This window comes from Vombatus ursinus, unplaced genomic scaffold (genome assembly GCF_900497805.2).
Source record: "Vombatus ursinus unplaced genomic scaffold, bare-nosed wombat genome assembly UNPS02014799.1, whole genome shotgun sequence".
In the NCBI taxonomy this organism is placed as follows: Eukaryota; Metazoa; Chordata; class Mammalia; order Diprotodontia; family Vombatidae; genus Vombatus; species Vombatus ursinus.
In genome coordinates this window covers 25,287,136-25,313,781 of record NW_020954577.1, presented here as the reverse complement: position 1 = coordinate 25,313,781, position 26,646 = coordinate 25,287,136, and the positions used below count along the sequence as shown (strand labels likewise).

General features: G+C 40.7%; 1 protein-coding gene across 3 annotated transcripts in view; it reads right to left on the bottom strand.

Annotated features, from left to right (window-relative positions):
• The window catches only part of LARS2 (leucyl-tRNA synthetase 2, mitochondrial), a 166,141-nt gene that overhangs the window by 116,326 nt on the left and 23,169 nt on the right, over window positions 1–26,646 (bottom strand). For all 3 annotated transcript variants that reach the window (XM_027872489.1, XM_027872488.1, XM_027872490.1), the window contains 2 exons: window positions 13,384–13,475; window positions 12,559–12,619 (listed from right to left, as the gene is read on the bottom strand). In XM_027872489.1, the coding sequence (XP_027728290.1) occupies window positions 12,559–12,619; window positions 13,384–13,475 (153 nt within the window). The remainder of the gene's footprint in view (window positions 1–12,558; window positions 12,620–13,383; window positions 13,476–26,646) is intronic.

Sequence of the window (26,646 nt, the reverse complement as noted above, 5' to 3'; positions counted from 1 at the left end):
AGAGAGGAAAACCAGATTAAGTCCAAAATGAGAAGGGAGATATCACGATAAATGGAGAAAAATAGAAAAATTACCAGAAATTATTAAGCTTAATTATATGCCAACAAGACTGAAAATTTAATTGAAATAAAGAGTATCTACAAAAGCACAAAATATAAAGCTAATAAAACAAGAAACTGATCATCTAAACAATACAATCTCAGTAAGAAAAACAAAGCAAGCAATAAATGAATTGGGGAGAAATTCTATAGGACCAGATGGATTTAGAGGTAAATTTGATCACTTAAAGAAATAATCCCCATATGACATAAACTATTTTCAAAAACAGAGAAAAAGGCATTCTACCAAATTCTTCTGTGACAAATATGGTACTGATAGCCAGACTCTGGAATGATAAAACAGAGAAACAGAATTAGAGACTAATATCACTAAGGAATATTGATGCAACATTTTTAAATAAAATGCTGGCAACAAGTGACTAGCGTAATATATCAAAAAAATTATTCACAACAACCAATTTAGATTTACTCCAAAAACAAGAATGTTCAAGACAAGGAGAAAGTAAGTAGCTGTGGCAAAATAGCAGGGAATAGAATTAACATAAAAATAATTTGCATTTCTATATATTACTAACACAAAAAAAGGAAAATAGAGAAGTACCATTCAAAATGACAATAAATACATACATATATATAAACATATATATATATATGTATATATGTATATATATATATCTTTTTTTTAGTGAGGCAATCGGGGTTAAGTGACTTGCCCAAGGTCACTCAGCTAGTAAGTGTCAAGTGTTTGGTCTGAGGCCGGATTTGACCTCAGGTCCTCCTGACTTCAGGGCCAGTGCTCTATCCACTGCGCCACCTAGCTGCCCTGACAATAAATACATTAAACATCTAGGAGTGAACCTATCAGGAAAGAAATTGGGCTTACAATGCAAAAACAAAGCAATTTTACAGAGATTAAAAACATAAATAGTTGAATGTCCTCAGCTGGGCCAAGCCAATATAGAAGAATAACAAATTACTATATAGAGTTAACATTCTACCAATCAAAATATCCCTGGGATACTAGATAAAATTAGACAAAGTAATAGCGAAATTCATATGGTGGGGGAAAAAATCCTGAAAAAATAATGGGAAATTGTTTTTTTTCCAGATCTCAAATTATAAAGCAATAATTATCAAAACTATCTGAGACTAGATTAAAAATGAAAAAGTAGATCAACAGAATGCTCTAGATAAGCAAGACTGTGAAGCAAACATGTATATAATAGCATAGGTTTCAATAAGCTCATGAACAAGCTGAAGGAACTCATTACTCAACAAAAACTATTGGGCAAACTGGGTAGCAGTATGGTAGAAAATAGGTTTAGACTAGAATCATATACCAGAATTTCAATAAATTCCAAATGGATGGACAATCTAAGGATTCTCTTTCCTAACTGTGAAAAGGAAAAAGGTTCTTACCTATCAGTAAGAGTGAGAGTTTAAAGGGCAAAGTAAGTTATTTTGATTACATACAAATAGAGAGATTTTGCACAAAAACAGAGCAAAGCATCCAGAATAAGAATAGATACGGACTGGGGTAGTGGGGAAACTTTTCATTAAGCATTTCTGATACGTCTGACATGCAGGGAACTGATAGTACTAGAGTGAGAGCCATTGTCCAAAATAGATAAGTGGCGCAGGCGTGTGTGTGTGTGTGTGTGTGTGTGTGTGTGTGTGTGTGTGTAACAGGCAGTTTTCAAAAGAACAAACAAAATATCAACAATCATCTGAAAAAGCTTTCAAAACTAATTATCAGAAAAATTCAAATATAATACCCACAATGTTGACAACAGTGGCAAAAAATGGAAAAATTCAATGTCAATAGGACTGTGGGAAACAAGCATCTTAATTCATGGATCTTCAGTTATTCTAACAGTTTGGAATGTAATATGGAATCAGAAGAAAAGTTATTTATTTGTTGTTATTATTATTTGCTGACTCTTTACTAGGTTTATATAAGAAGAAGGTTATTGGCAGGAAAAAAAAAGATCTATCTGTACCGAAATATTAAAACAAACCTATTTGTTGGAAATAGCAAAAAACTGGAAACAAATTACATGCTTGTTGATTGAGGAATGGCTGAATAAACTGTGGCAAACTGATGGAGTAGAATGTTACTGTGCTCGTAAGAATACCAAATACGAAAAATTCAAAGAATAATGGGAAGAATTGTATGAGGTGGCTGATGCACAATGCTTTCTTAAGCATATCCAAAAGAACAATTTACACACTCCTTTCAACTTTGAAAGTGAGGACCAGGGGACAACATCCAGGTTAATTACTGTGGATGACCTTGACGCTACCTTGTTCCAGCTAAATCATGCAGACTTGCTTTCCTGTAACAAACAGTAAACTACAAAAGCAGCAGGGATGGTGGGTGGAGAGCCGGCCTGGGTTCAAGCTCCACCTTTCGTACCTGCTGGTGTCTCTGTGCTCTAGGTGACTTTCTAAGACTAGACTCTGCAGAGAAGGTGCCCAGCTTGGAGCTCCCCTGGCCAATGATATCCCAGGCCCAGGCCCGATCCCACCATTCCACGTGATCCCTCCTTTCTGTTGTTTGGCTCATGGTCTCCAGGAAATGTGTCTGCTTTTTGGCGCTGATGTTTATCTGCTGCCTTGGTACGATTTATCCATCAAAAGAAAAAGCTCCTTCCTTTTTCAAGGCCTAACTTGGATGTCAATTACTCCAAGGAGCCTTCCCTTTGCCCCTCAGATGAATGTGATGCGTCCCGCGTTAGATCTCGCACGGCACTCTCCCTTTGCACCTTGGCTCCATTCGTTCAGGTCTCGACCCACCACTTCAGGCTGGACCGTGGAAGCGGGATGCATCATGTACCTCTCCTTGTAAATCCCAGAATAGCTCAAGTACAGGTTCCAGGTATGCAAAGGACTTTATAAGGATGATTTCATAACAGTGGCCACCCCTCCGAAGGGAGAAACAGATTTGTAGAGGTGACTCTATTAATGGGATGCTCATCCGTCACGGGGGTCTGAAATCCTAGTCCAATCTTCCTAAAAGAATTCGATTCTACTTCTCGTGGGTGGGTACCTTGGCAGGCTAAGTGTTACCCTTCTTACCATCAGCCCATTGAGAAGGTGAAATCACTCAAGGAATGATGACTTGTACCTAGGGCCAAGACTAAGGGCGGGGGTCACAAGGAGGTGCTGCCTGGGGTATGACCTAGCATTCTTTTGAACATTACTTGTTTATATAGATGACTGTGTTACAAGGAAGACTCGGGGTCTGCAGCAGAAGCTAACATAGGGAGGGAAGGAGGGAGGGAGATGTGAAAGTGTTCCAACCTTGCTTTGGGCATGTAAACACCTTCTCCGCCTCTGTTTCTGTCGCTGCCATGACAAGCTGACCAGCCACAGAAACACTCCACTGTCGGTTAACCTCTCCTATGCCTCTGATATCCACTCCCAACAAGTAAAACGGACGTTACGTCTCCATTACACATACCTTCCACCAGCCACCAAAACACACTGTTCTTTGGTTCCCCCTCTAACTGGTGCAGTCCCTCATTCCACAAGGACCAGAGTTCTCTGGCTAAAACCACAGGACCAAGGAGACAATCAGAATTTTAGGGTACCAGTGCTACTGACCATGAAAATGTGGCTCTGGGACAGTCCTACACAACCCCAGAAGGTAGAGAGAGAAAGGAAGGAAGATAGGAAGTAAGCATTTATTAAGCACCTACTATGTGGCAGGCCCCATGACTAAGCACTTTACTGATATCACCTCATTTGATCCTCACAAAACACTGTGAGATAAGTGCTTCCCAAGTGGCCCATTCCACTTCTGGATAGTTCCAATGGTTGCGAAGTTTCGTTTTTTTTTAATCAATCCTAAATGTGCTTCTTGATGACTTCTACCCACTGCTCCTAGTTTTTCCTTTGGGGACAAACAGAACAACCTGAAACCCTTTCCTATGCCTAGCACAGTGTCTGGAACACAGGAGGCCCTTAAAAAATGTTTGTTCTCACCTTACGATGGCTGTAACATTTTCCCCAAATCCTCCTTTCTTTTCACCACAGGGAGCGTGGCGGTGTTGTCTGAGTCGCCCTGATATTAAATATATTGGAGAAAATATGTGCTTATAGTTATGATAAAACAAAAAAGAAATGGAGAACATGTTTAAATATGAAAAACTAAAGAGTTATGTGGTGGGGGAGGAAGTCGGGTTGATGTGATTGACTGGGGTTTCAAATGAGTGTCTCAGAATTCACACATCCTCCCTTAGAAAGCCATTGCCCTAATGCTGCCGTTGCTCCAGATGTTTCTGGAATGCTGGCAGTGCTTTTGAGCATGTAGGACTTTCTTTTGAATGTCCTTAATGATGTCAAGTACAGTTGAAAGCAAGCAGCAAAATTAAGTCGAGCTTCTTAAGTTAACAAGTATTTCCTAAGTATCTACATGCTAAAAACCCTTGCAGAAAGTAGGAGAGAGACATAGTTATATAAGGTCCTTTTCCTTAAGATGCTCAGTCTTCAAAGATAAACTATCTAGCATCACCAACACCATCAAACTTCTTATTTGTAGGTTAGAGCCAAAAGGTCCCACTTTAAAGAAGAGAATACGTGTACGTTAGAGAGAGGACAGCTCAGTAGTGTTGAGTTTCAAGTAAGGAAGATCTGAGTTCAAATCCCACTAGTGCTTTTAGTAGTTGTCCGACCCTAGGCAAGTCACTTAGCCTAGATATGCTTCAGGCATCTCCCTGGGATGTATTTGGAGTCTTGGATAAGCTGTGATCTCTATTAATGGATGCAAACTAGTAGTTCTCCAAACTGACAACTGAGTGTTCAGATACACACACACATACACACACACACACGGCACTTTCTAATGTTATTTTTTATAACAATATATTTCTACATACTTAAGTATAAATAATACAAAATCTGTACAGGTATGATTTATACATATATATGTATATGTTTATATTTTTCTCTTCCATTCTCAACCAAAAAAAAAAAAAAGAGGAAACAGCAGGAGAAAAGTTAATTTTCTCATCGTACAAATAAACTCCGTTTAACCTCGGCAAGTTGCTGCAAGAAGACCCAGAGAGTCACGTACTGCCTGTCGCCAAGGTAACCACAGTCTCGGTTCCTGACAATGGGATTCTTCCAAAGCGTCTTCTGAGACAACACAGGTACTAGGCGGGCAGTCACCTGCTCCCAGGAGAAGTTGGCAACATATGTGATTCCCAAACACGGCTCATAAGAAGGGGGCTGTCACATTACTCACTGTCTAACATTATCAAATTAACCCGTGGTTTTAAACAACAATTTTAAAGACATTTCCCACTCATGTCCTTTGTCCTTAAAGCGAGATGCTCCATTTCAGGTGTGCTCTAGAGGACTGTGGGCTGAGGTTTTGACTGCAAGAAGGGTGGGTATTCTAGGGTTGACATTTCCTTTCCTGTGGCGCACCATCGGCAGGACACTATCTATGTGGGTTTAGGCAGACCACGAAACCTCTCTAGGCCTCAGTTTCCCTCCTAGTAAAATGAAGGGATTGATCTAGGCAGCCTCTAAAGTCCTTTCAAACCTCCCAGGCACTAAGGTGGTGGAGTGGAGGGCGTGCTGGGCCAGGAGTCACCTGAATTCAAATCCAGCCTCAGAGACTTCTTAGCTTTGTGACTCTGGGCAAGTCATGTCACTGGTGTCCGCCTCACTTTCCTAATCTGTAAAATGGGGATAATAACAGCAACCATCTCCCAGGTTGTTATAAGGATTAAATGAGAAAATATTTACAAAGAACACTGAAAACCTTCAAGTGTTATACAAATGCTAATTACTATAATTATTATTGTTAAAAATATGAGTCTTTGAAAGGCTCAAAGGGATTCACAGAGGAGAGGGATTCAGAGATAGGCAGAAGAGAAAGAAAAGGAAAGGAAAAAGAAAATGGGTGAGCAGGAAAAGGAAAAGAAATGGAGAGGAGACCTATGTGATTGGGAAATGGCAGCAAATCACTAATGATCGATCCATGTGCCATTCAACATCACTCACGCCACAGGCTGCCCAGCATGGGGTATGATGAAGAGTCAAATCCCAAAAGAGGCTGGAAGAGCTTTTAAACTCATTGGGAGACAGTTACTATAGAAGCCCTGCCAGAAATCTGGGGTAGCCCTAGATGGGCCCTTCAAACAGTATCTGCCCTGCCTGTCCCATTCTTTAGTTAAATTCACTGCATTGCGCTCTATGTCTTTGGCTGAAAAATGATGGCACACCCAACTGTGCCCTGCCTAGCTTACAGGGCATGCAGTGAGGATCAATGGCCACTATTTAAGTGGGTGAAACAATCCATCCCCACATGCAGAGTGCTTTGTGAAGCATGGGGAAAGACGCTTAGTTTGGATATAAGTCCTGGTGGAGATACAGTCAGGAAATAAGCCCTGGAGTTTCCATGAAGTTATCATCAGCAACATTTCTTGAGCATCCATTGAATAGAGGGCATGGTACAAAGCAAAGTGGAGAATTACAAAGAAAGCAAATGAAAGAGACAACCCTTGTCCTCAAAGAGCTTTAATCTAATGGGGAAAATAAGAAGAAAACAAAATATATAAAATATTTATAACTCTATCCAATTTTTTACTATGTGTACAAATAGAAAGGGGCAGCTTGGTGGCACAGTGGATAGAGTGCCAGGCCTGAAGTTAGGAAGACCTGAGTTAAAATCTGACCTCAGACACTTACAAGCCATGTGACCTTGGCCAAGTCACAGTTTTCCTCATCTGTAAAATGAGCTGGATAAGGAAATGAATGGCAAACCACTCCAGTATCTTTGCCAAGAAAACCCCAAATGGGGTCACAAAGGCTGAGACATGGTTGAAACAACTGAAAAACACCACTAATAGAAAGCAAGAGGAGTATGGAGAATTCAAATTAAGTAATTATCAGTCAGGCAATAAACACTTATTATCAAAAGTAATCTATTTCACAAACAAAATAGATGCTTTTATATTTTAATTTGAACACAAGCGTCTACAAAAGCACTCCTCTGACGCCTGAACAAGGCAGGGAGGTGACAACAGCTCCTTAAAGGTTGTGACAAGCGAATGCTCAGTTCTGGAAGGTTTCAGGCACATATCAGGCAACAACAGATGGTGTGATCGTGGAGGAAAAGCCAAGCACTGAGAAGTTCATTATCAGGTCCCTGCCCAGCAGGTGACTTTTTTAAAAAAGCCCATAGCAACCGCTCATGAAATGAATCAGATCACAGAACAGTTCCATGAAGTCCCCTTCTATTTTTTTTTAAAATAAACGTAAATCCTTTAACATTTGCAAAGTATTTCGTATATTATCTTTTTGGGTCCTTACAATAGCCTTGTGAAGTAGGTGTTCTCATTATCCCCATTTTACAAATGAGAAAACTGAGGCTGAGAAGGTAAAGGACTTGCTCAGGGTCATACAGCTAGGAAGTCTACGAGGCAGGATTCAAACTCAGGTCTTCTTGACTCCAGATCTGGCCCTCTATGCGGCCTACAGCCTCCTCTTCCACGTCAGCAGTAACGGCTTCATCAAAGGGACACAGGTCATGCCCCAGCACCTACCTCACTGATTTTACACCTCATTTTCATCACTATCTGTAAGCACAAATCTAGGGGTTGGTATTTTTAGTGCGTGGTGACCCCACTCCCAGAGGAAACAGATCACATCTAGATTAATGTTCCGGTGATAAATGACACCCGAAGCAAAGCAGACAAACGGCCTGCAGGTGCTCTTAGCACACAGACAACACCCAAAGGCAGCCAGCCAGAACAATCCCTTCCCAGGACACTTTATCATCTCAATCTGCAATACTCACAATAAACCTAAGCTGGAGGTGAGAAAGACATCGATTTGTCGAGGAGGAGGATGTAAAGAGATTGTACAAACAACTCTACAAGTTATTCCTAACAAGTCAAACTTAACATGCCTCGACACTTGGTGACTTCAGCGCAAAAATGGACATGGGTGAGGGCAGTGAAAAGGAGGTTGGAAAACACAGTTCAGCATCAAAAGACTGCTGAGATACCTCACACTACACATCCTTGATCCCTTCTTTGAGAAAAGCGTGAGAAGGAATTAGGTATAGCAAGCACCAGAGGACCTAATGAATCAGCAAAGTCCTCAAACCAGTGCAAAAGGATGGACTCAGACAGGAGTCAGAGCAAACACCAAGTAAGAAAAATGGTGAACAGTGAGACGCTTAAGATATGAGCTTTCCAATCCAACATATTTAAACAAGTTCTCGACACCAAAAAATGGGAAATGGACAGACACAAAGACTATCATGATTTCCCAGAGAAGTTTAAGAATATAAAACAGTCACCATCCTGAAGAGGTGGAAAGGGCCAAGAAACTACTTCAACCAGCCTTGCCAAGGCCCTAGGGGCACTCTATGAGAAACCTCCTTCCCTAATAAAAGGATTTGTTCTGTGAGGTTTGGATTCAGTCAAAGGGCCGCACCTGAGGACCTAGAGGGCCACATGTGACCTTGAGGCCGTGGGTTCCCTATCCCTATCTAAGCTAATATTAGTCTTTGCATAGTCATTTGACCAATTTTAAATCCTTCTAATCATATTGTTGTCCAGGCCGTATGTCTCCATTTTATTCACGGAATAGCACAAGGCAAACTATAGAATTACCTTCATTTGCCAATTTAGTGTGGCTTTGTTAAAAAAAAGGAAACAAAGTGAGTCTGGTCTTGATGAGGCCATGCCGACTCTTTGTAACTATGGCTTTCTTTCTTAGATTAACAACAACAACAACAACAATAATACCAGTAGCTTATATTTACTGAATGCTTTAAAGTTTGCAAACCATTGTACACGAACCAACTCTAATCCTTACATCTTGAATCACCTAATTTCCCCAGGTATCAGAGTCAAGCTCACTGGCCCAGAGGTTGCATATTCCATTCTCTCTTTTTAAAAAATCAGGACATTTGTCTTTTTCCAGTTCTACAGGCCCTCTTCTACGCTCCATGGTCTCCCAAGTATCACAGGCATTAGCTCAGCAAGCAGTCAGCGGTTCTTTCAGAAAGTGAAGACACAGTTCATCTGAGCCAAATGATCTGAATTCATGGAAGATTTATGAGAACATGTGGGCAGTAGTCGCTCAGGATGAGAAAGTGTGGAAGAGTAGGGAGCTTCACTATAAAGGGATTATTCATACAGAAAAAAATCAGAGGTGCCCAAAGTTCCAACAGTTATCTTATGTCCTTAAAATTCAGGACACTTAAAGTGAAATAATGAAACATCGAGAAACGCCATGGATAAAGTGCCAGTCTCAGAGTCAGAAAGATCTGAGTTCAAGTTCCACCTTTGACCCACACTGATTGTGACCCCAAGCAAATTATTTAACCCTTTACTGTCCCAAGATTCTAAGTTGCAGATGGTGCCAATCTGCTTTGGTAGAGTGAGTCTCCTCAGTGGGCCTCCCCCACACTGGTGAAATCACAGGCCGCGTCCAAATAAATAAATGAAGTATTACACGGCACACGCCAAGCATACCAATATGGAATCAGCTCAAAAGGCTCTGGATGGAGAAGTGAGTGTGATAATCCAATTTGGTTCTGAAGCCCCCAACGCTCTTCAAAACCCTGAATGTCCCCAGAACTGACCGTGCTTTCTAGGGTCCTTCTGGGGGGAAACTTGGGACTACTGTTCACTACCCTAGATAGTCTGCCTTGAGAGGGTTCTTCCAATAAGGAGTTATTCTGGGTTATCCCAGAACCAGGACCAGGTACTGGAATGAGATTGGCTCAGCATGCAGACAAAACTCAATTTTTGATTTATCACTAAAAGGACATACTACCTTTTCTTTTAAATCAAATTATGTACATTGAAGCCACAGACACTGAGTGTCTGAAAGCAAAATAGTCTATTCTTTCAACTTGTAAATATATCCAATTATTTTATAAAGTGTTCACAAATTGCCATAATTGCATCTTGAGAATTTTATTTTATTTTACCTTGGTCTCAAAAGACACTTTTACAAGCGCTGCCATTTAGATAGACTTTTCTGCCTCCTACATTCCCCCTCCCAAGGTGATAAAGCAGCTCTGAGAATAACATCCAAAAACAAATAATAGCACAGGGGCAAAAATTATGGCCTGAAGCATCATCCCTACTACCTAGGAAATGTTTTATTGTCTACAGCCTTAACAAGTCATGTGGAAGTAGAATGTTAAAGAAAGGCTCAAAACCTAACTAGTTTGTCTACCACCCTGTCCGTGTAAGTTGACAGATTCATAGCTATGGAGTCGGAAGAAAACAAATGTACAAATCCCTTTCATTTTACAGACCAGAAAATGGAGGCTGAGAGGAAGGAAGGAAGGAAGCTGCCCAAGGTCTTGCTCTGGGCTCTGAATTCAGGTCTTCTAACTCTTCACTGCACCACACCACAGCCTCCGAGCTAGTGACCCAGAGGGCACAAGGTGGGAGACTCAGCTTTTAAACTGGACCATAACCTGATTACCATTTTAAGCTAGCTTTTTTTTTTTTTTTGCTTTTTGGTTAGGCAATGGGGTTAAGTGACTTGCCCAGGGTCACACGGCTAGTAAGTGTTATGTGACTGAGGCCAGATTTGAACTCAGGTCCCACTGAATCCAGGGCCAGTGCTCTCTATCCACTGTGCCACCTAGCTGCCCTAGCTAGCTTTTTTCTAAAGCCTGCTGCTAAATGCAAGCTAGATTACTTTTTTTTTAAAGCCAGATTACCTTTAAAAATTATTTTAATGAATGTCCCTGGTTTAGTAGACAAGGAAGGTGCAAAAGGGCACAAGTTTGATCAACTGTCAAGAAAAATGTTCTCTTTCCATCGTGCTACTTTGAGTAGACTGAATATCTGTCATAGAGTCTGAGAGGCTCATGCACAGAGTCAGAGCCAGGGAGACTGGTTTCACAGGGATACTGCACTCAATGAGTTAACAACCTAAGCCCTGAAATGTTCAAAGAATCCAATTCTAACCTCACTTAAAGCTATTTGGATTTTTCCTACTTTATTCATTACAGAAGATGATAACCTGCCCGAGGGCCTGAAACAAACAGCAAGCCAATGATAAAACCAGGACTCAGGGTGGATTTCTGGAGGCTTCACCTGGTCCGTGACCTTTGGCTAAGTTTGATGCATTAATAACAATGATGAGGATGTGGTTTACACCCTACTCAGAAACCTCACACAAGTACATCATCAATACATTCCTCAAGAAGACCGTGGGAAGGTAACAGAAGTGGCAAGTACCAGATGACACAATAAATTATGAAAACAGCTAATTAACAAACATTCATCTCATTCTTTTTTTCAAGATTTGCAAAGCACTTTACGTTTGTGAGGATCATGTGATCCTTACAACCACCCTATGAGATGCAAGTGAGCTTTCAATTTGGGTTGCTTTTTGTGCTCCTTAGGGTTCATAATAAATCACAAACTATTAAGCACGGAACATTAGGACTGGGGGCAAACTACTCCAACCCCCTCATTTGATAGATGAAAATACAAGGGAGGCTAGAGTGGTGAAGGGATTTGCCTAAGAGCTCAGCAGCAGAACAAAGACTAAAACCTGGGTCTGCTTTCATCTCAGGGTTCTGCATCACGGCCACAATAAGATGCTTCAGATTACAGTGCTATTAACAGCTCCATTCTCACGAAAACAGGGATATGTGAAGTAGGAACAAAACAGAAGCAGGGCTCACCTATGCAAATACACTTCTAACATTTCAATTCTGGGGTGACCTTTGAAGATGGGTAATATTTAGAAAGAGAGAGAGAGAGAGAGGGAGAGAGGGAGAGAGAGAGAGAGAGAGAGAGAGAGAGAGAGAACGCATTTACATATAAACGTGAAAATTCTTCAGTGATGGCTTCCCAGCTCCTGCTCTGATCCACTGGTAAAATATGTATTTTTGAAAGTCTTTTTCAAGGAAGGTTATTTATCAAGAGGAGTCATTATACTATATCATTATACTATCGCTCTGTATGTTAGCACCTAGAAAAAAATTGGGAAATCAGAGCCTAATCACTCAAACAAACTGAGCTGAGCTGAGCTGCCACCTTTACCTAAATCCAGGCAGCATTTCAGAACGCTGCTCCTAGCATGAGTTCGGGAACCATCACTGAAGAATTTTCACGTGCATAGGCACACATTTCTTGGAGAAAGTTTTTGCCACCAGGCACCACTAAACAGGAAATTAAAATATCTTAGCTGCTTCAATTTCCCCTTATTAGATAATGAGGTGAACATCATGTTGGCAGTAACCATATCTCATTCATCTCGGCATGTTCCTCAGCACCCAATAAGTGCACAGACCCCAATAGGACCTCAGTAAAAGTTGGATCAGTCTCTTGATTTATGGCCATCCATCCAATATGGACAGTCTCTCTTGCCAAAATATGGAGGAGAGGAGTTTACTGAGCAAAGCTATAATTATATGCAATATTTCTACATGATAAATATAAATTCATTTGAAATCAATACATCCTGCAGGAAAAAGAGACAAGGGGGAACTTACCCGATCCCAGCTGAAACACAGGCCTAGTTTATCAAGCTGTTCCCTCATGTGTTTAATATTACTGTAAAGCAAAGTAAGGAAAGTTTAATTAAATAAATGTGTAATAATTCCTCATATGACATAGTTCTCTAGGAGGGAGGGAGAGGAGAGATACAAAGGGAAATTTGGGCTATATAATAATAAAAAATATCAACAAAATTTTATTTTAAAAAAAATATATAAAAACACAATGTAGAATTTTTCTAACAGAAATGTACCACACAGATTTTCACAGACATCAACTCAAATGCAGAAAATGCAGAAAATAAGAGGAAATCATGGAAGTATTTTAACATAGATTTTTCCCCCTAAAATCTAAAATTACTTAAAGGAAGGAATGACACATGAATGTGCAGGTACTTCATACATCTTAAAGTTATTCTTTAGATATCTTCAAAGGAAAGGCCATATACTCATTTCAGAATTGGAACCCACAATTTCTGTTGATTTAGTTCTTATCTCAGCTCATATCTACCAGTAAGGTTGATAAGGCCCTTCCACAACAAAAGTCCTAGAAGGCAGGGAGCACAAATATCATTATCTTCACCTTACAGATGAGAAACCCAGGCTGAGAAAGGTCCTGTGACTTGCCACCTGGCTTGAGTCAGAATTTGAACTCATGTCTCTGGATTCTAAGTTCCCTATACTTCCCACACTACTCTATATCATCTCCGGGATGGTAGTCTTCTATTGGTTGAAGAATAAGTTTCTAACATGAACTACAAGATAACAAAAGTAAACCACAAATTAAAAAGTAGTGATTTCAGTAAAAACAAAAACGCATACCTTTGTGTCCAGCTTTGTGGATGCAGATGGTGCTCAATTGCTGCGTTTTCAGCAGGTAATCCAAATCCATCCCATCCTATTGGATTAATAACCTATCATCCAAATGAGAAACATGGTCCATTAAAAATGACCTAACTTAAGTGTGTATCATCCTTGGGGCAATAAATAATATCACCATGGGGGCTATCATTTCCTTTTCCTCAGTGGGTTCTCTCAAAACACTTTTAAGGAAGGTAAGTCAACTCCTAATTTGATATAGTAGAAGACCAAAAATTTAAAAATTAACACAGATCTTCATCTTCCATCAACGTTTTCCTCCGCCATCCCTGCGAGCTAGCATTTAAACAATCTGGCATTTTCGGAGTGCTTTACAAATATTATGTCACTTTATCCTCACAACCACCCTGGGAGGTAGGTGCTATTATTCATTCTCATTTTACAGATGAGGAAATGGAGGCTGAGAGGGTCACACAGGCAGGCAGTGTCTGTGGTTGAATTTGAACTCAGCTTCTCAACTCCAGATACAGAGTTCTATCTGCTTCACACCTGAGCTGCCCTACCACCTCACATTTACATAATATTTTCATAGCCACAAAGTGATTTCTTCTCCACAACTCAGTAGGGTAGGGAAGCCAAGTACGCGCTCCTGGTGATTCCCTCGGGCACAAATGATAAGGCCAGACGGAATCTACAAGGAGTTGTGAAAGTGTGAAATCTTGCTGAAGGAACCAAAGATCTTGGGAGGCAGTGCAGTCATCACTACCGGTTGCCAGTGTTCAGTCACGTCCAACTCTTTGCGGCCCCATAGACCATACGGTCTGGGGTCTTCCTGGCAAAGATACTGCAGTGGCTTGCCATTTCCTTCCCCAGTGCATTAAGGCAAACAGAGGTTATGTGACTTATCCAGGGTCACACAGCTAGTAAGTATCAAGTGTTTGGTCTGAGGCCACATTTGAACTCAGGTTCTCCTGACTGCAGGGCTGGTGCTCCATCCACTGCGCCACCTAGCTGCCCCCCTCACCTTCAGTGACCTCCCCATGCCTCTAGGATAAGCTATAACTCCTCTCTGGGGCACAGTTCGGCTGCCATCCAACTCTCTAACCTTTTCACTAGGTCACCATTCTTCAGTCCAGACAAACTGGCTTTCTTGCTCTTCTTACACGACATTTCCACATCCCGTTTACATGACTCTTCAGCCCAGGCTGTTCCCCATGCTGGCCTTCACTGTCCTTCCTTACCTCTGCCTCTCAGACTCTCCAGCTTCCTTCCAAAGCTCCTCTCAAACACCCCCTCCTCCGTGAGGTCCTTCCTGATCCTCCCAGGTGCTAATATCATTACCCTGTATTTATGTACAAATGTATTTTCCCCAACAGAATGTAAGCTCCTTGAAGTTATTCACTGTTTCATTTTTGCTTTTGTACCCCCAGCACCTGGTACAGTGGCTGGCACACAGGAGGTGCTTAATAAATGCAAGGTGACTGATGCCTGATACTATAATTATCATTATCTTAAAAAGGCATCAGTGACTAGAAAGGGCCAACATAATTTCTTCCAGACTCGCTCATGGCAGGACAACCTCTTTTCCTTTATTGACAGGGTATTACCAGACAAGATCAGACGACTGCTAGAGATATATAGTTTACCTCTATTTTAAGCAAAGCATTTGACAAAACCTCTCATCTTATTCTGGTAGACAAAACAGAGAGATGCAGAACTTAATGAAAAACCAGACCCAAAGAGTAATCATTAATGAACTGATGCCAACTTGAAAGTCAGTCTCTAACGGAGGGCTCCAGAGATCTGTGCTTGGCCTTATACTATTTGATATTTTGATCAATGACTCTGATAAAGGTATAAAAAGTGGCATGCCTATCACATCTGCTGATGACAGAAAGCTAAAAGGGATAGTTAACTCACTTGATGACAGAATCGAGATCCAAAAGAATCTCAAAAGACTATAATGTTGGGTTCAGTCAATGAGAATTTATTAAGGACCTATTACTGCTAGGTACTGTCCTTGGTACTTGGGATACAAAAACTTAAACAAAGTAGTTACTACCCTCAAGGATTAAATCTAATGAGATGATATTATTAAAAAGAGATAATATGTAAAATCTTGGACTAAGGTTCAAACTATCAACCTCACAAATAGGATATGGGGACAAAGAGCTGGATGACAGCTTGTCTGAAAATGGTCTTAGTATTTCAATGGACTGAAAGCTCAATGAATCAATATGACTACGTGAAATGCCAGCTAAAAAAGCCAATGCAATCATGGGCAGCAGAGAGATGCATGGTGCCCAAAACATGGGAGATGCTAGTTTCCTCAGTTAGACCACATATGGAAGGAGCATTGTGTCCCACATTTTAGGAGACATCCAGATGATAAAGAGGTTAAGGGTCTTAATATCATGCCACGTGACACTGAGTTGATAGAATGGGTTAGGCTTAGCCTGTAGAAGAGAAAACTAAAGAGGGACATTACACATGTGGAAGGATTAGGCAGACTGGCTTTGCAGACCCCAGGGGACAAATCTAGGAATAATATGTGTAAGTTGTAGAGTTGGTAGATTTAAGCTTGATGCAAGTGGATGGGCTCAATCTTAAAGGGAGGAAGTAGCCTCTACCCCAACTAGAGGTCTTCAAACAAAGGTTGGATTATCCATCACCTTTCAGCTCTGCTTTAGCAAGGAGTCTTATTTTGAGAAGGGCTGGACAAGATGGCCCTTGAGATGACTCAACTGTAAAGTTCTATGATTTTTCCAGGATAGGAAAGAGATTCAAAGGTAAAGTGAATGTGGATAACTAGGCAGCCAGATGGGGTCATGGATGGTGTACCAGACTTGGAGCCAGAAAGATCTGAATTCAAATCCTGCCTCTTCAAATCCTGTAACTTTAGTCACATTCTACCTTATCAGCTATGTGACCCAAGGCCAGTCCTGCACCCTCTCTGTCTCAGTGGCCTCATTTGGAAAATGAGGATGATACAAAAGTACCTACCTCCCAGGGTTGTGGTAAAAGGATTCAACTAGATACCATATACAAAGTACTGCTGTTGTTGTTGTTGTTATGCCAGAGATGGGACCTGAACTCAGGGCTCCCACATTCAGTGCTTTCGATTTTATGCTAACCTGCTCACACTAGTGTATAAATCCTAATTAGTGACCATATAAGAGGAAAAATGAAGAGAATGAGTCAAAGAATCCTGATGAAGGCTTAGAAGGAACAATTAAAAATGTGATTTTCAATGCATCAATAAAAGATAAAACTGGTGGGGTTCTCTAAAGCTACACAGAGAATTCCTGGCCAGGGTGACTTCTGTCTTAGTGTTCTATACGACTTTGAGGGCCCTGCCAATCTATCAATCAGCATTTACTAAGTGCCTATTACATAGCAAGCATTGTGTTAGGATCCGAGGACAAAAGTACTCAGCCCTCTATCTTTAAGGAGTTTACTTTCTAAAGAGGAGAGAGGAAAATAGGCAGGGAGATAGGGATAGAAATATCTGCATAATACATATAAAAAGTATAGAAGACAGTTTGAGAAGGCAGTGTTATTATCTACCACTGCTGGCAGTGGTGGTAATCAGGAAAGGCTTTACCTAGAACAAGTTTTTAACCTGGGGCCCATGAACTGGTTTTTAAAAAATATATATTTGGATAACTGCATTTCAATAGAATTGGTTTCCTTTATAACTACAGTTACTTTATTTTAAAGATTTAAAAATATCATCCTGAGGAATCCAGCAGTTCGAAGGGATCCATGAAACAAACAAGGTAAAGAGCTCGAAGTGGGACTGGAAGGAGGTGCAGGTGAGGAGGGGCTGGCTTCACCTTCTTCCCTTCACTGTTCAGGCATGAAAACTCTGCCTGGACCAGACTCAGGCTGGAGCATCACAGTCTCTAAAATGAGCCCTCTAGAGCAGGGGAGCAACGCAGCTCCATTTGTTTCCTCCTATGAATCTTTTTCTCCATAATCAAAATCAAACCGCTTTCAAAGCCTCCTCTGTACCCTCCTTCCTGGCTCCCCTCTTTTCCTCTGGCAATCTCTGTCACCCCCAGGACTCCTATGGCCTGTCTTTCCTCACACACAAACCCAGACCTGCTGGGGCTAAGTTATAAATTTAGACCTTTGCTATAAAAGAAAAGGGTTGAGAAGTATTGCTCTGCATCATACTTTTGGAAAGACAAAAATCAAGGCAATAAATAATTATTCTCTTGCTTTTAGAAAATAAAAACTGCCCTGCTTTTAGTATCTTAAATATATTACCAGCAGGTAACATTTCTGATATGGCTCAGGTGAGCAAAATATTCCATGCTAAGCTCCCGCTGCATTTAGACCCCAATCTGTAGCCCAGTTATTTAGAATGTACAAAAACGAACATCTGCACCTTTCTTGATTTCAAGGATTAATGACACTGAATAATCTACTGTGAATGATTTCTAGCCTCCAAGAGGAAGTAAGCTAGACCCCTGAGAGGATCTTAGAATCCTTCGAGACCCTCATCTTTGAGATGAGGAAGCTGATGATCCAAATGGGCCAAACGATTTGTCAAATTCAAACAGTGAGCTGCTGGCAAAGTTGGGGAACAAAAGTGATGTAAGAGAATGCAAGGAAATGCCAGCACGGCCCCCTGGGCTACAAATGATCGACAAACCTTAGCTGAATTTCACCGCTTTAGTAATGAGTTCTCTCAATCCAATTTAAACCAAGTACACAAGTACAACAGCTCTCAAAGGGAAAGGCAGTGGGATAGCCATGCAGGGCAAGATGCTCATTCTCCTTCTTCCCAGGTACTGAAGATGCACAGTTTCTAAAAGCCACCTCAGCACTGCTTGCTAACACTGATTTCAGGTCCAATGTTTATATCTGACAAGGGAAAGAAACTCCAGAGGTCACTGCTTCTCCCTGACACAGCCTATCCCTTCCAAAGAATGAGCCGGAATGCAGTAGAGCCCACCGTGGTGCCAGGATAGCACTTGGAAACATGAACTCTGGTAACAGCGAGACGAAATCTGGTGATGGGATCTTCTGCTGTTTTTCACAACACAGAACATGACGTTTTGGGATAAACAAACAGTTTTGCTTATGGTCAACCAGTCAGCACTCAAATACTTTAAAAGACCTTTCTTACAGCAAGAGATGTGATGATTGGAGGAGCCCACATGGCAAAGGGCCATGATCCCTGGGGAAAGGTCTTTGGAGGAGAACTTTATGATCCCTTGGGGACAGGTGGGAGTGGGGGGAAACCCCAAATTTGGAAGAAATGGAGCAGGGAGTCTTTTCGTCAGAAGCAGCCTTGGACCGCATTATCATCACATGGAGAAACTAATAAAATGGCCAGCACACAATGCTTTAGGAGGTTATGATTCAGATTTACTTACTGGCATAGATGGGCCTGAGTACCACCCAAGCAGCTCCTGAATCATGAAGCAGTGGGAGAGGGGAGGCAGGAGGGAAATACTTTCTAATGGAAATTGATTTTTCAACAAATAATAAAAGAATCCTTTCCAAAATATCTGCTTGATGTCCAGGATTTAAACATACAATGCTGAGTTAAAGGAAAATTACTTAAAGTATTTGGGTATTTCTACTAGCAAGATTAACTAAATGCAAGTTAGAAAAAAATATAATAAACTTTTCAGCAGAGCTCATCGTTAACTTTCACTTAGGAGGGGGAAAGGGAAGAGAATAAGCATTTTTACAGTACCTACTATGTGTCAGGCATTGTGCTAATAAGCACTCTATAAATGTTATCTCATTTTATCTTAGGATGACAGATTTAGAGCTAAAAAGACCTATCGTAGAGGTCACCTAGGCCAACCCCCTCCTCCCATTTTACAGATGAAGAAACTGAGGCTGGGAGAAGTTAACTGATTAGCCTAAAGTCACATAAGTAGTAGTGACATTGCTAGGATTCAAACTCAGATCCAACAGCTCCACATCCTGTGCTCTGTGCTCTATCTATTGCCTCCAGCTCCTCAAGTTAAGAAGCTACAACCAATAAACATTCAAACAGCTGGCTGTACATTGCTTCCCTGTCCTTGGTGGGCCTGAAGTCCAAGCTATCATGGGCTGGCAGGACCACCTGCTACCCATCATGGGGAACTCTCTATCCTTTATTTTATTATTTCTGTTCACTAATTTCTTACACTCTCTCCCAGTTAAACAAAAAACCTTCCTCTCACTCTTCAACCCATTTGTGAATTCAACAATGACCCTGGTTATGGCTGCTAAGTGTCCAATAAGAAACACTCGTTTCAAGAAAAAGGAATGCCTCAAGTTTTGAAGCTAAATAACAAAGAATGAAGAATCAGTGAGATCCACAAAGATTCCTGCTCTCTCATCCTCTTCTAATTTATTTATTTTTGGCAAGGCAACTGGGGTTAAGTGACTTGCCCAGAGTCACAAAACTACTAAATGTTATATGTCTGAGCCCAGATTTGAACTCAGGTCCTCCTAACTCCAAGGCCAGTGCTCTATTCACTACGCCACCTCGCTGCCCCTAATTTATTTTGTCTTTACCTCAAGGTTTCAGCACTTAAATGTTTTAAATTTATTTCTTTTTCAACTAATTAACATCTATTAAACACATACTATAAGCCAGTGCAATCATATTGCCTTTTTGATTTAATCAGTGATATGACAATAAGATAAATCTAATTTTACCTTGTGAATGGATATTTCAGGTATATTATGGCTTCAAGAGGTTTTTGCAGGTTATTTTGAGAATCTAACCACCATTTTTAACATTGTTTCCATGGGAATATATATTCTGTGTTGAAAAAGACCCTAAAACTTTTTACAATAAAACCCATTTATAACTTTGGGAATACTTGTTGTATGTCAAATTTCTGCAAAGGGAGAAATTTCATATGCTTAGAGAAAATCCTAAAGGAGACCACAGCTCGAGTAACTATTATGTTGAAAGAATTACAAACTCAATCTTATAGTACAAAACTCAATGTACAGAGTTTTCAGTCTTTCAGGCACATCCCACCTAACATCATTAATTAGTTCCACAAAAGCCTGGTGTTACATCACATGGTGACATTCAGCTTTGCTGGAACAGAAGAGGTGGTCCAGAGCTGTCCAATATACTTAGAGCTGTCCATATACTTAGAGAAAATCTTAGAGGAGACCACTGAACACTAGCTATGACCTGTCAGACTCTATAAAGTGAGGAGGTCAGTTCCTTACTCTAAAATTGTATGATTCTGTGATTCCTCTGGTGACTCTCTGAATTGGCCAAAGTATGTGTGTTTAGACCATGTCCTTGGAAGCATGGGGAAGAAGCAAAAACAGCTGTAGGTATCAGCTTACCACACAGAGAAGGCTAAGAAGGCAACATCTCCAAAGAACCACCCCAACGTCTGTTACTTAAACCCAAAGTGGGAGGTGACAGGACCCCTGCTCCCACTTGGTGGCTCTTTCTCTATTGCTGGTTGGTCAGCACTCTCATCCAACCACAGAAAGGGAGAAAATGGAAGAGGCTGTTGCTTTTCCAGAAAACACTAAGAGCTCAACATAAATGGCATCTAGCAGAAACCCAGATAATGTCATAGGTTGGCTAACAATATCTTCTAAAAAATACAATTTTTTCTTTTTCTTAAAGATTAGATTTTTAATCTTTTTCTTGAACATCATAATCTAGATATAAAATGTTACTCTGTTCTTATAAAAGTAGACCTAAAAATAAAGTTGGACCGTTATTTATTATCTACTACCACTGTGTGTTTGCCTAATGATCCCCAGAAGCTATCACTGCTAATGCTAATTAGGCTGGAATATGAACAGATGTGTCTGCATTGCCCATCCTAAAAAACAAAACAAAAACATCTACTTCACTTCCAAGATTTCAATATTAGCTGTTAAAAAAAACCCAAAAAACAAAAAACCTTTTTCCTAGACAGCAAAACTTTAGGAAAGAGAAATGCAGGCCTACCCTTCCCCTAAAGAGATCCACTACCTCAGGGGGCATCCATCTCCAGTGGGTTTGAGAGAGTAAGCGCGTTCACTTACATCACTTCAGCACAATCCCTTTCCTCTCAGGCAGCCCTGGACCACCATGGTCTCAAGGCTGGACATTTTGGACAGCTCTGGACCATCTCTTCTGTTTCAATGAAGCTGAATGTCACCATAGGATGCAACACCAGGCTTTTATAGAACTAATTAATGATGTTAGGTGGGGCATGCCTGTATTTTCTTCATATGGTTTAGGAACCAACCAGGAAGTGCAAAGCCTCAATGGTCTAGAGGACTGAGAACTCTTTACATTGAGCTGTACGCTATAAGAATGCATTTCTAGTTCTTTTTACATAATATTTACTCAAGTTGTGGTCTCCTTTAGGTAGAGGTCTCCTCTAAGTATATGAAACTATAAGGCACAAGAGCTAGATAAATACAAGGTGAGAAATGATGACAGATAGAAAGATTTGGAGAAATGTTCATTGCTCATGGATTAATATAACAAAACTGGCAATACTACCTAAATTAATTTACCTATTCAATACCACACCAATCAAACTACCAAAGGATTATTTTAGAGAACCAGAAAAAATAATAATGAAATTCATATTAAGGCAAAAAAAGTCAAGAATCTCAGGGGAAATAATGAAAAAAAAAAGTAGAAACACACAGGGCCTAGCAGCAACAGATCTCAAACTATACTAAAAACACTAACAATTTGGTATGTACAATAGAGGATCAGTCAGTGGAATATAGTAGGTACATAACACACAGCAGTAAACAAAACTAATAGCGTTGTGTTCTATAAGCACAAAGGCCCCAGTTAGGATAAGGACTTACCTATTTGATGAAAGCTGTTGGGGAAATAGGATAGCAGTATGGAATAAATTAGATTTAGAGCAACACCTTATACCAAGGGGATTTGTTCTGTGAAGTTTGGATTCAGTCAAAGGGCCACACTTGAGGACCTAGAGGGCCACGTGTGGCCTCAAGGCTTTAGGTTCCCCACCTCTGCCTTATATCTTATCCAAAGATAGCTTGAAATGGATATATGACCTACATATAAAAGGTCACATCATAAACAAAGGAACAAGGAAAAAATTACCTATCAGATTTATGGATAGAAGAAAAGTTCATGACCAAACAAGAAAATAAACCAGATAATTTTGATGACATATTACATAGTCTTAAACAAACAAATCCAATAAAGCTAACATTAAAAGGGAAATAATTATCTGGGAAAAAAAAAACTTTGCCACATTTTTTTCTAATAAAGATTTCATTTCCAAGATATATATAAGGAACTGATTCAAATTCATAAGAGTAAGAGTCATTCCCCAATTGATGTACAGTCTCAGAATATGAATAGGCAATTCTCAAAGAGAAGAAATCCAGGCTATCTGTAACCACATGAAAGATTGCTCCAAATTACTAAGATTTAAGAAATGCAAATTACAGTCATTCTGAAGTTCCACCTCATACCCACAAGATTGGCAAAGATGAAAAAATAAAAAAAGAGAGAGAAATATTGGCTGTGGGAAAAGAGGCACATTGGTGCTCTGCTGGTAAAGTGATGAATGGATCCAATCATTCTGGAAGGCAATTCGGAATTGTACATAACAAGTTACTAAGGGAGGCACGCCCTTTGATCCAGGCATACCAAGGTTAGACCTCTATCTAAATTGATCAAAGAAAGGAAAATGTATACAAAAATATTTGTAGCAGTTCTTTTTTGGTGGTGGCAAAAAGCTAGAAACTAAGCAGAAGCCCATCAGTTAGGGGAATGGCTGAACAAACTGTGGTATCAGAATGTGATGGAACAACCACTTCCCTGTGAGAAATGAGAAAAAGACGATTTCAAACAGACATTGAAAAACTTCTATGAACCGATGTGGAGAGGGGGGCTGAAACCAGAAGAATGCTTTACACTATAACAATAATGCTGGAAAAACAGCTTTGAAAGAACTGTCATCGATGCGAGGACCAACCATGATTCCAGAGGACCAAGGATGAAGTACGTTACTCACTCACCTCCTCACAGAGGTGATGGATTCAAGGTGCAGAATGAGACACGCTATATTTTTTAGACGTGGCCAATGAAGGAATTTGTATTGCTGGACTTTGCATATCTGTTACAAGGAAACTGTTTTTTTCCTTTTTTCAATGGGGTAAGAAGGTGAAAGGGAGAAAAAAAATAGCTTTCTGTTAATTAAAAAAATAAAACTTAATTTAAAAAATCAATTGTAAAGCAGTTATGTTCCTAAAGCCCATAAAGACAATTTTTATACAACTGTGCATTTCTATTTTGTTCTTGTCATCTCTAAGATAACTTACTGATTTTCTCATTTTTTCTCCACTTTTCCACTAATACTGATCCTGGTTCTTTACAGCAGCGCTAACTAGGAGAAAGACAAGAGCACAGTGAGCTGGGGTGAGCTGACTTAGATCTCCAGGGCCACTAGAAATTTTTGCAAGAATTAAAGAACGATTAAGGAAAGATCTAGAGCAATTAAACCACCATTTTAATAGTGAATATATCTAATTATGTCTATTTATGCGTTCTAAACAAGAACGCTAGGTGGCATCATAGCGCACAGAGTGCTGGGCCTTGGGTCAGGAAGACTCATCTTCATGAGTTCAAATCTGACCTCAGACACTTACTAGCTGTGTGACCCTGGACGAGTCCCTTCACCTGGCTTGCCTCAGTTTTCTCATCTGTAAAATGAGCTGGAAAAGGAAATGTCAAACTACTTGTGTATCTTTATCAAGAAAACCCCAAACAGGGTCACAGAGTCAAACATGACAGCTACAACTCAGCAGCAAATATGTCCCAAATTATATTTACCAGCAAAAAAAGGAAATCTTTCAAACAGAAAACTAAAAAACAAGAATGCAGCAAACAATGAAATTCTGCTCCTAGTATGAAATCCTAATTTAAAAGAAACTTCTTCCACATATCTTTGACAGTCTCTAGTACAGATTCACTGGTGGAGTTACCATAGTGATGAATATAACATGTGGCATTAAAACACTAATGCCTTTGTTTTTCTAGATAGAGAGAGAGAGAGTTAGTTGTGAAATTTGGGGAAAACAGTCTCATTAAAAATAAAATAAACAAACAAACCTCCAGAAAAAGATTCACCCCAAATTTGACAGCTGAATAGGCCTTTCCTTAAATACCTCAGATTGTTTCACATATGAAAAAGTGAGAGAGAGAGAGAGAGAGAGAGAATACATCTCAGAGGAGCAGATGTTTTACAGACAAGAAAGCTCAGGACCCAACAAAGGTGATGGGATTTACCCGACGTCACACTAGTAGTGCACTGAGAGGCAGCAAGGTTGGGATTCAAATCCAGCTGCTCTGACTTCACATCCAAAGTTCTTTCCATTAAGAACAATAGAAAATAAGCAACTGCTTGAGGTGGCAAGAGGGTCTTTTAAAATAGCCCAAATGAATGGCCGATGGCTTGGAGATCAGACAGGACCCGCAGGCCTCTTCCAACTCATCACGCCCCACCTCATCCCAAATCTCTCATCCGATTATCCAATTTCTTCACTCTCCCGCAGTGTGGCTGAGCACCACTAAAGCAAGCGCTGGGCACTGACCTCAAGGGGCTTACATTCTAAAAGGGGAGACGTGTACCGTACGTACATGTCTACATATGTACAAAATAAATAGTGTCATTTAGTGGGGAGGCCCTAGTGGCTGGATGGTGCAGTAGAGGGCACCAGGAAAGGTGCTACGGAGCTGAACTTTAAAGGAAACCAGAGATTTTAAGAGGTAGAGATGGGGAGGGAGTGTACTCCAGGAGAGGGGAACAGTTTTATGCAAAGACATGGCGACAGGAGGTGGTGTCATGTAGGTAAAACAGCAATTTGACTTTTATTCTTCCCTGACTGACTACTACATTACACACAGCAGTTCCAAGCCCCTTTTCTCCAGCCTCCTCCACTATCCCCTCTCCATCCCACCCCCGTGCCTGCCCTGACTTGCCCATCTCTCTCGATTTCCAGTAGAGGACCTTGCTTCCAACTTTATTGAGAAAATCAGGGCTGTCTGTGAATTTCTTCTTCTCCCCTCATCCTCACCCCACCATAAATGCTCCAAGGAAGATATGCCAAACATGCTGAAGGTCTTACCCTAGGACTTTTAATTCAATTCAGTCTAATTCAACAAATATTTATTACATATATACTGCATACCAGGCAGGGCAGCTAGGTGGTGCAGTGGACAGAGTGCCAGATCAGGAAGACTACTCTTCCTGAGTTCAAATTTGGCCTCACGCTCTTACTAGCTGTGTGACTCTGGGCAAGTCACTTCACCCCCTTTGCCTCAGTTTCCTCATCTGTAAAAATGAACTGGAGAAGGAAATGGCAAACCACTCCAGTATCTCTGCTAAGAAAACCCCAAATGGAGTCATGAAGAGTCAACACAACTGAAATGGCTCAACAATGATACATACCAGGTGGTGGGCCTGGCACTGGGTAGGTCATCAAGGCAAAACCAAATCGGACCCTGCTTCCTAGGAGCTTACACACTACTGCAAGGATCCACCACACACGCATTTCAGGAGGGAAAGGATACTAACCACTATGAGAAAGGCTCTGCACATGAAGCAGCACCTGAGCTGAGTCTGAACAGAAAGCAAGGATTCCATTGTAACCCTCCCAAGCACTGCACAACCAGCCCACCTTCCTTTCCAATCACACAATTCTTGATTTCCTATCTTTTATGCCACTTCCTGCACACAGGTTATCAAACAGGCATCAGCCTCTTACAGCCACCACGTATCTCTCAATCTCTCTTGAGCTCACCCATAATTTTGATTCTTTGGGGGTTGTGGTGTTGGCAGACACAGTCCATGACATTAAGAATTAATGATGTTAAAAAGGTGGATTTCTGTATAGGGGCCCTTTGGGATAAATGAAAGCATTGCATAATTTCCCAGATAGAATTTAGTTTACTCTGTTCTAGGACATTCTCAATGACCTCATCAATCCCTATGGACTTAATTATCATTTCTATGTAGACAACTCATAGCTCTGCATACCCAGGTCCAGTCGCTCCTCTGAGCTTCAATACTGTATCCCCAGCTGCCTATTGGGTATTTCAACATGAATGCGCCCGAGACATCTCAAACTCAACGTTTCCCAACAGAACTCATTATCTCCCTCCCCAAACCCTCCTACTTCTGTTAAAGGAACCACACTCTCTCAGACTCACAGCCCTGGGTAGCATCTTCAACTCCTCACTCTCCCTTACCTCACTCAGCCAATTAGTCGCCAAACCTTGCC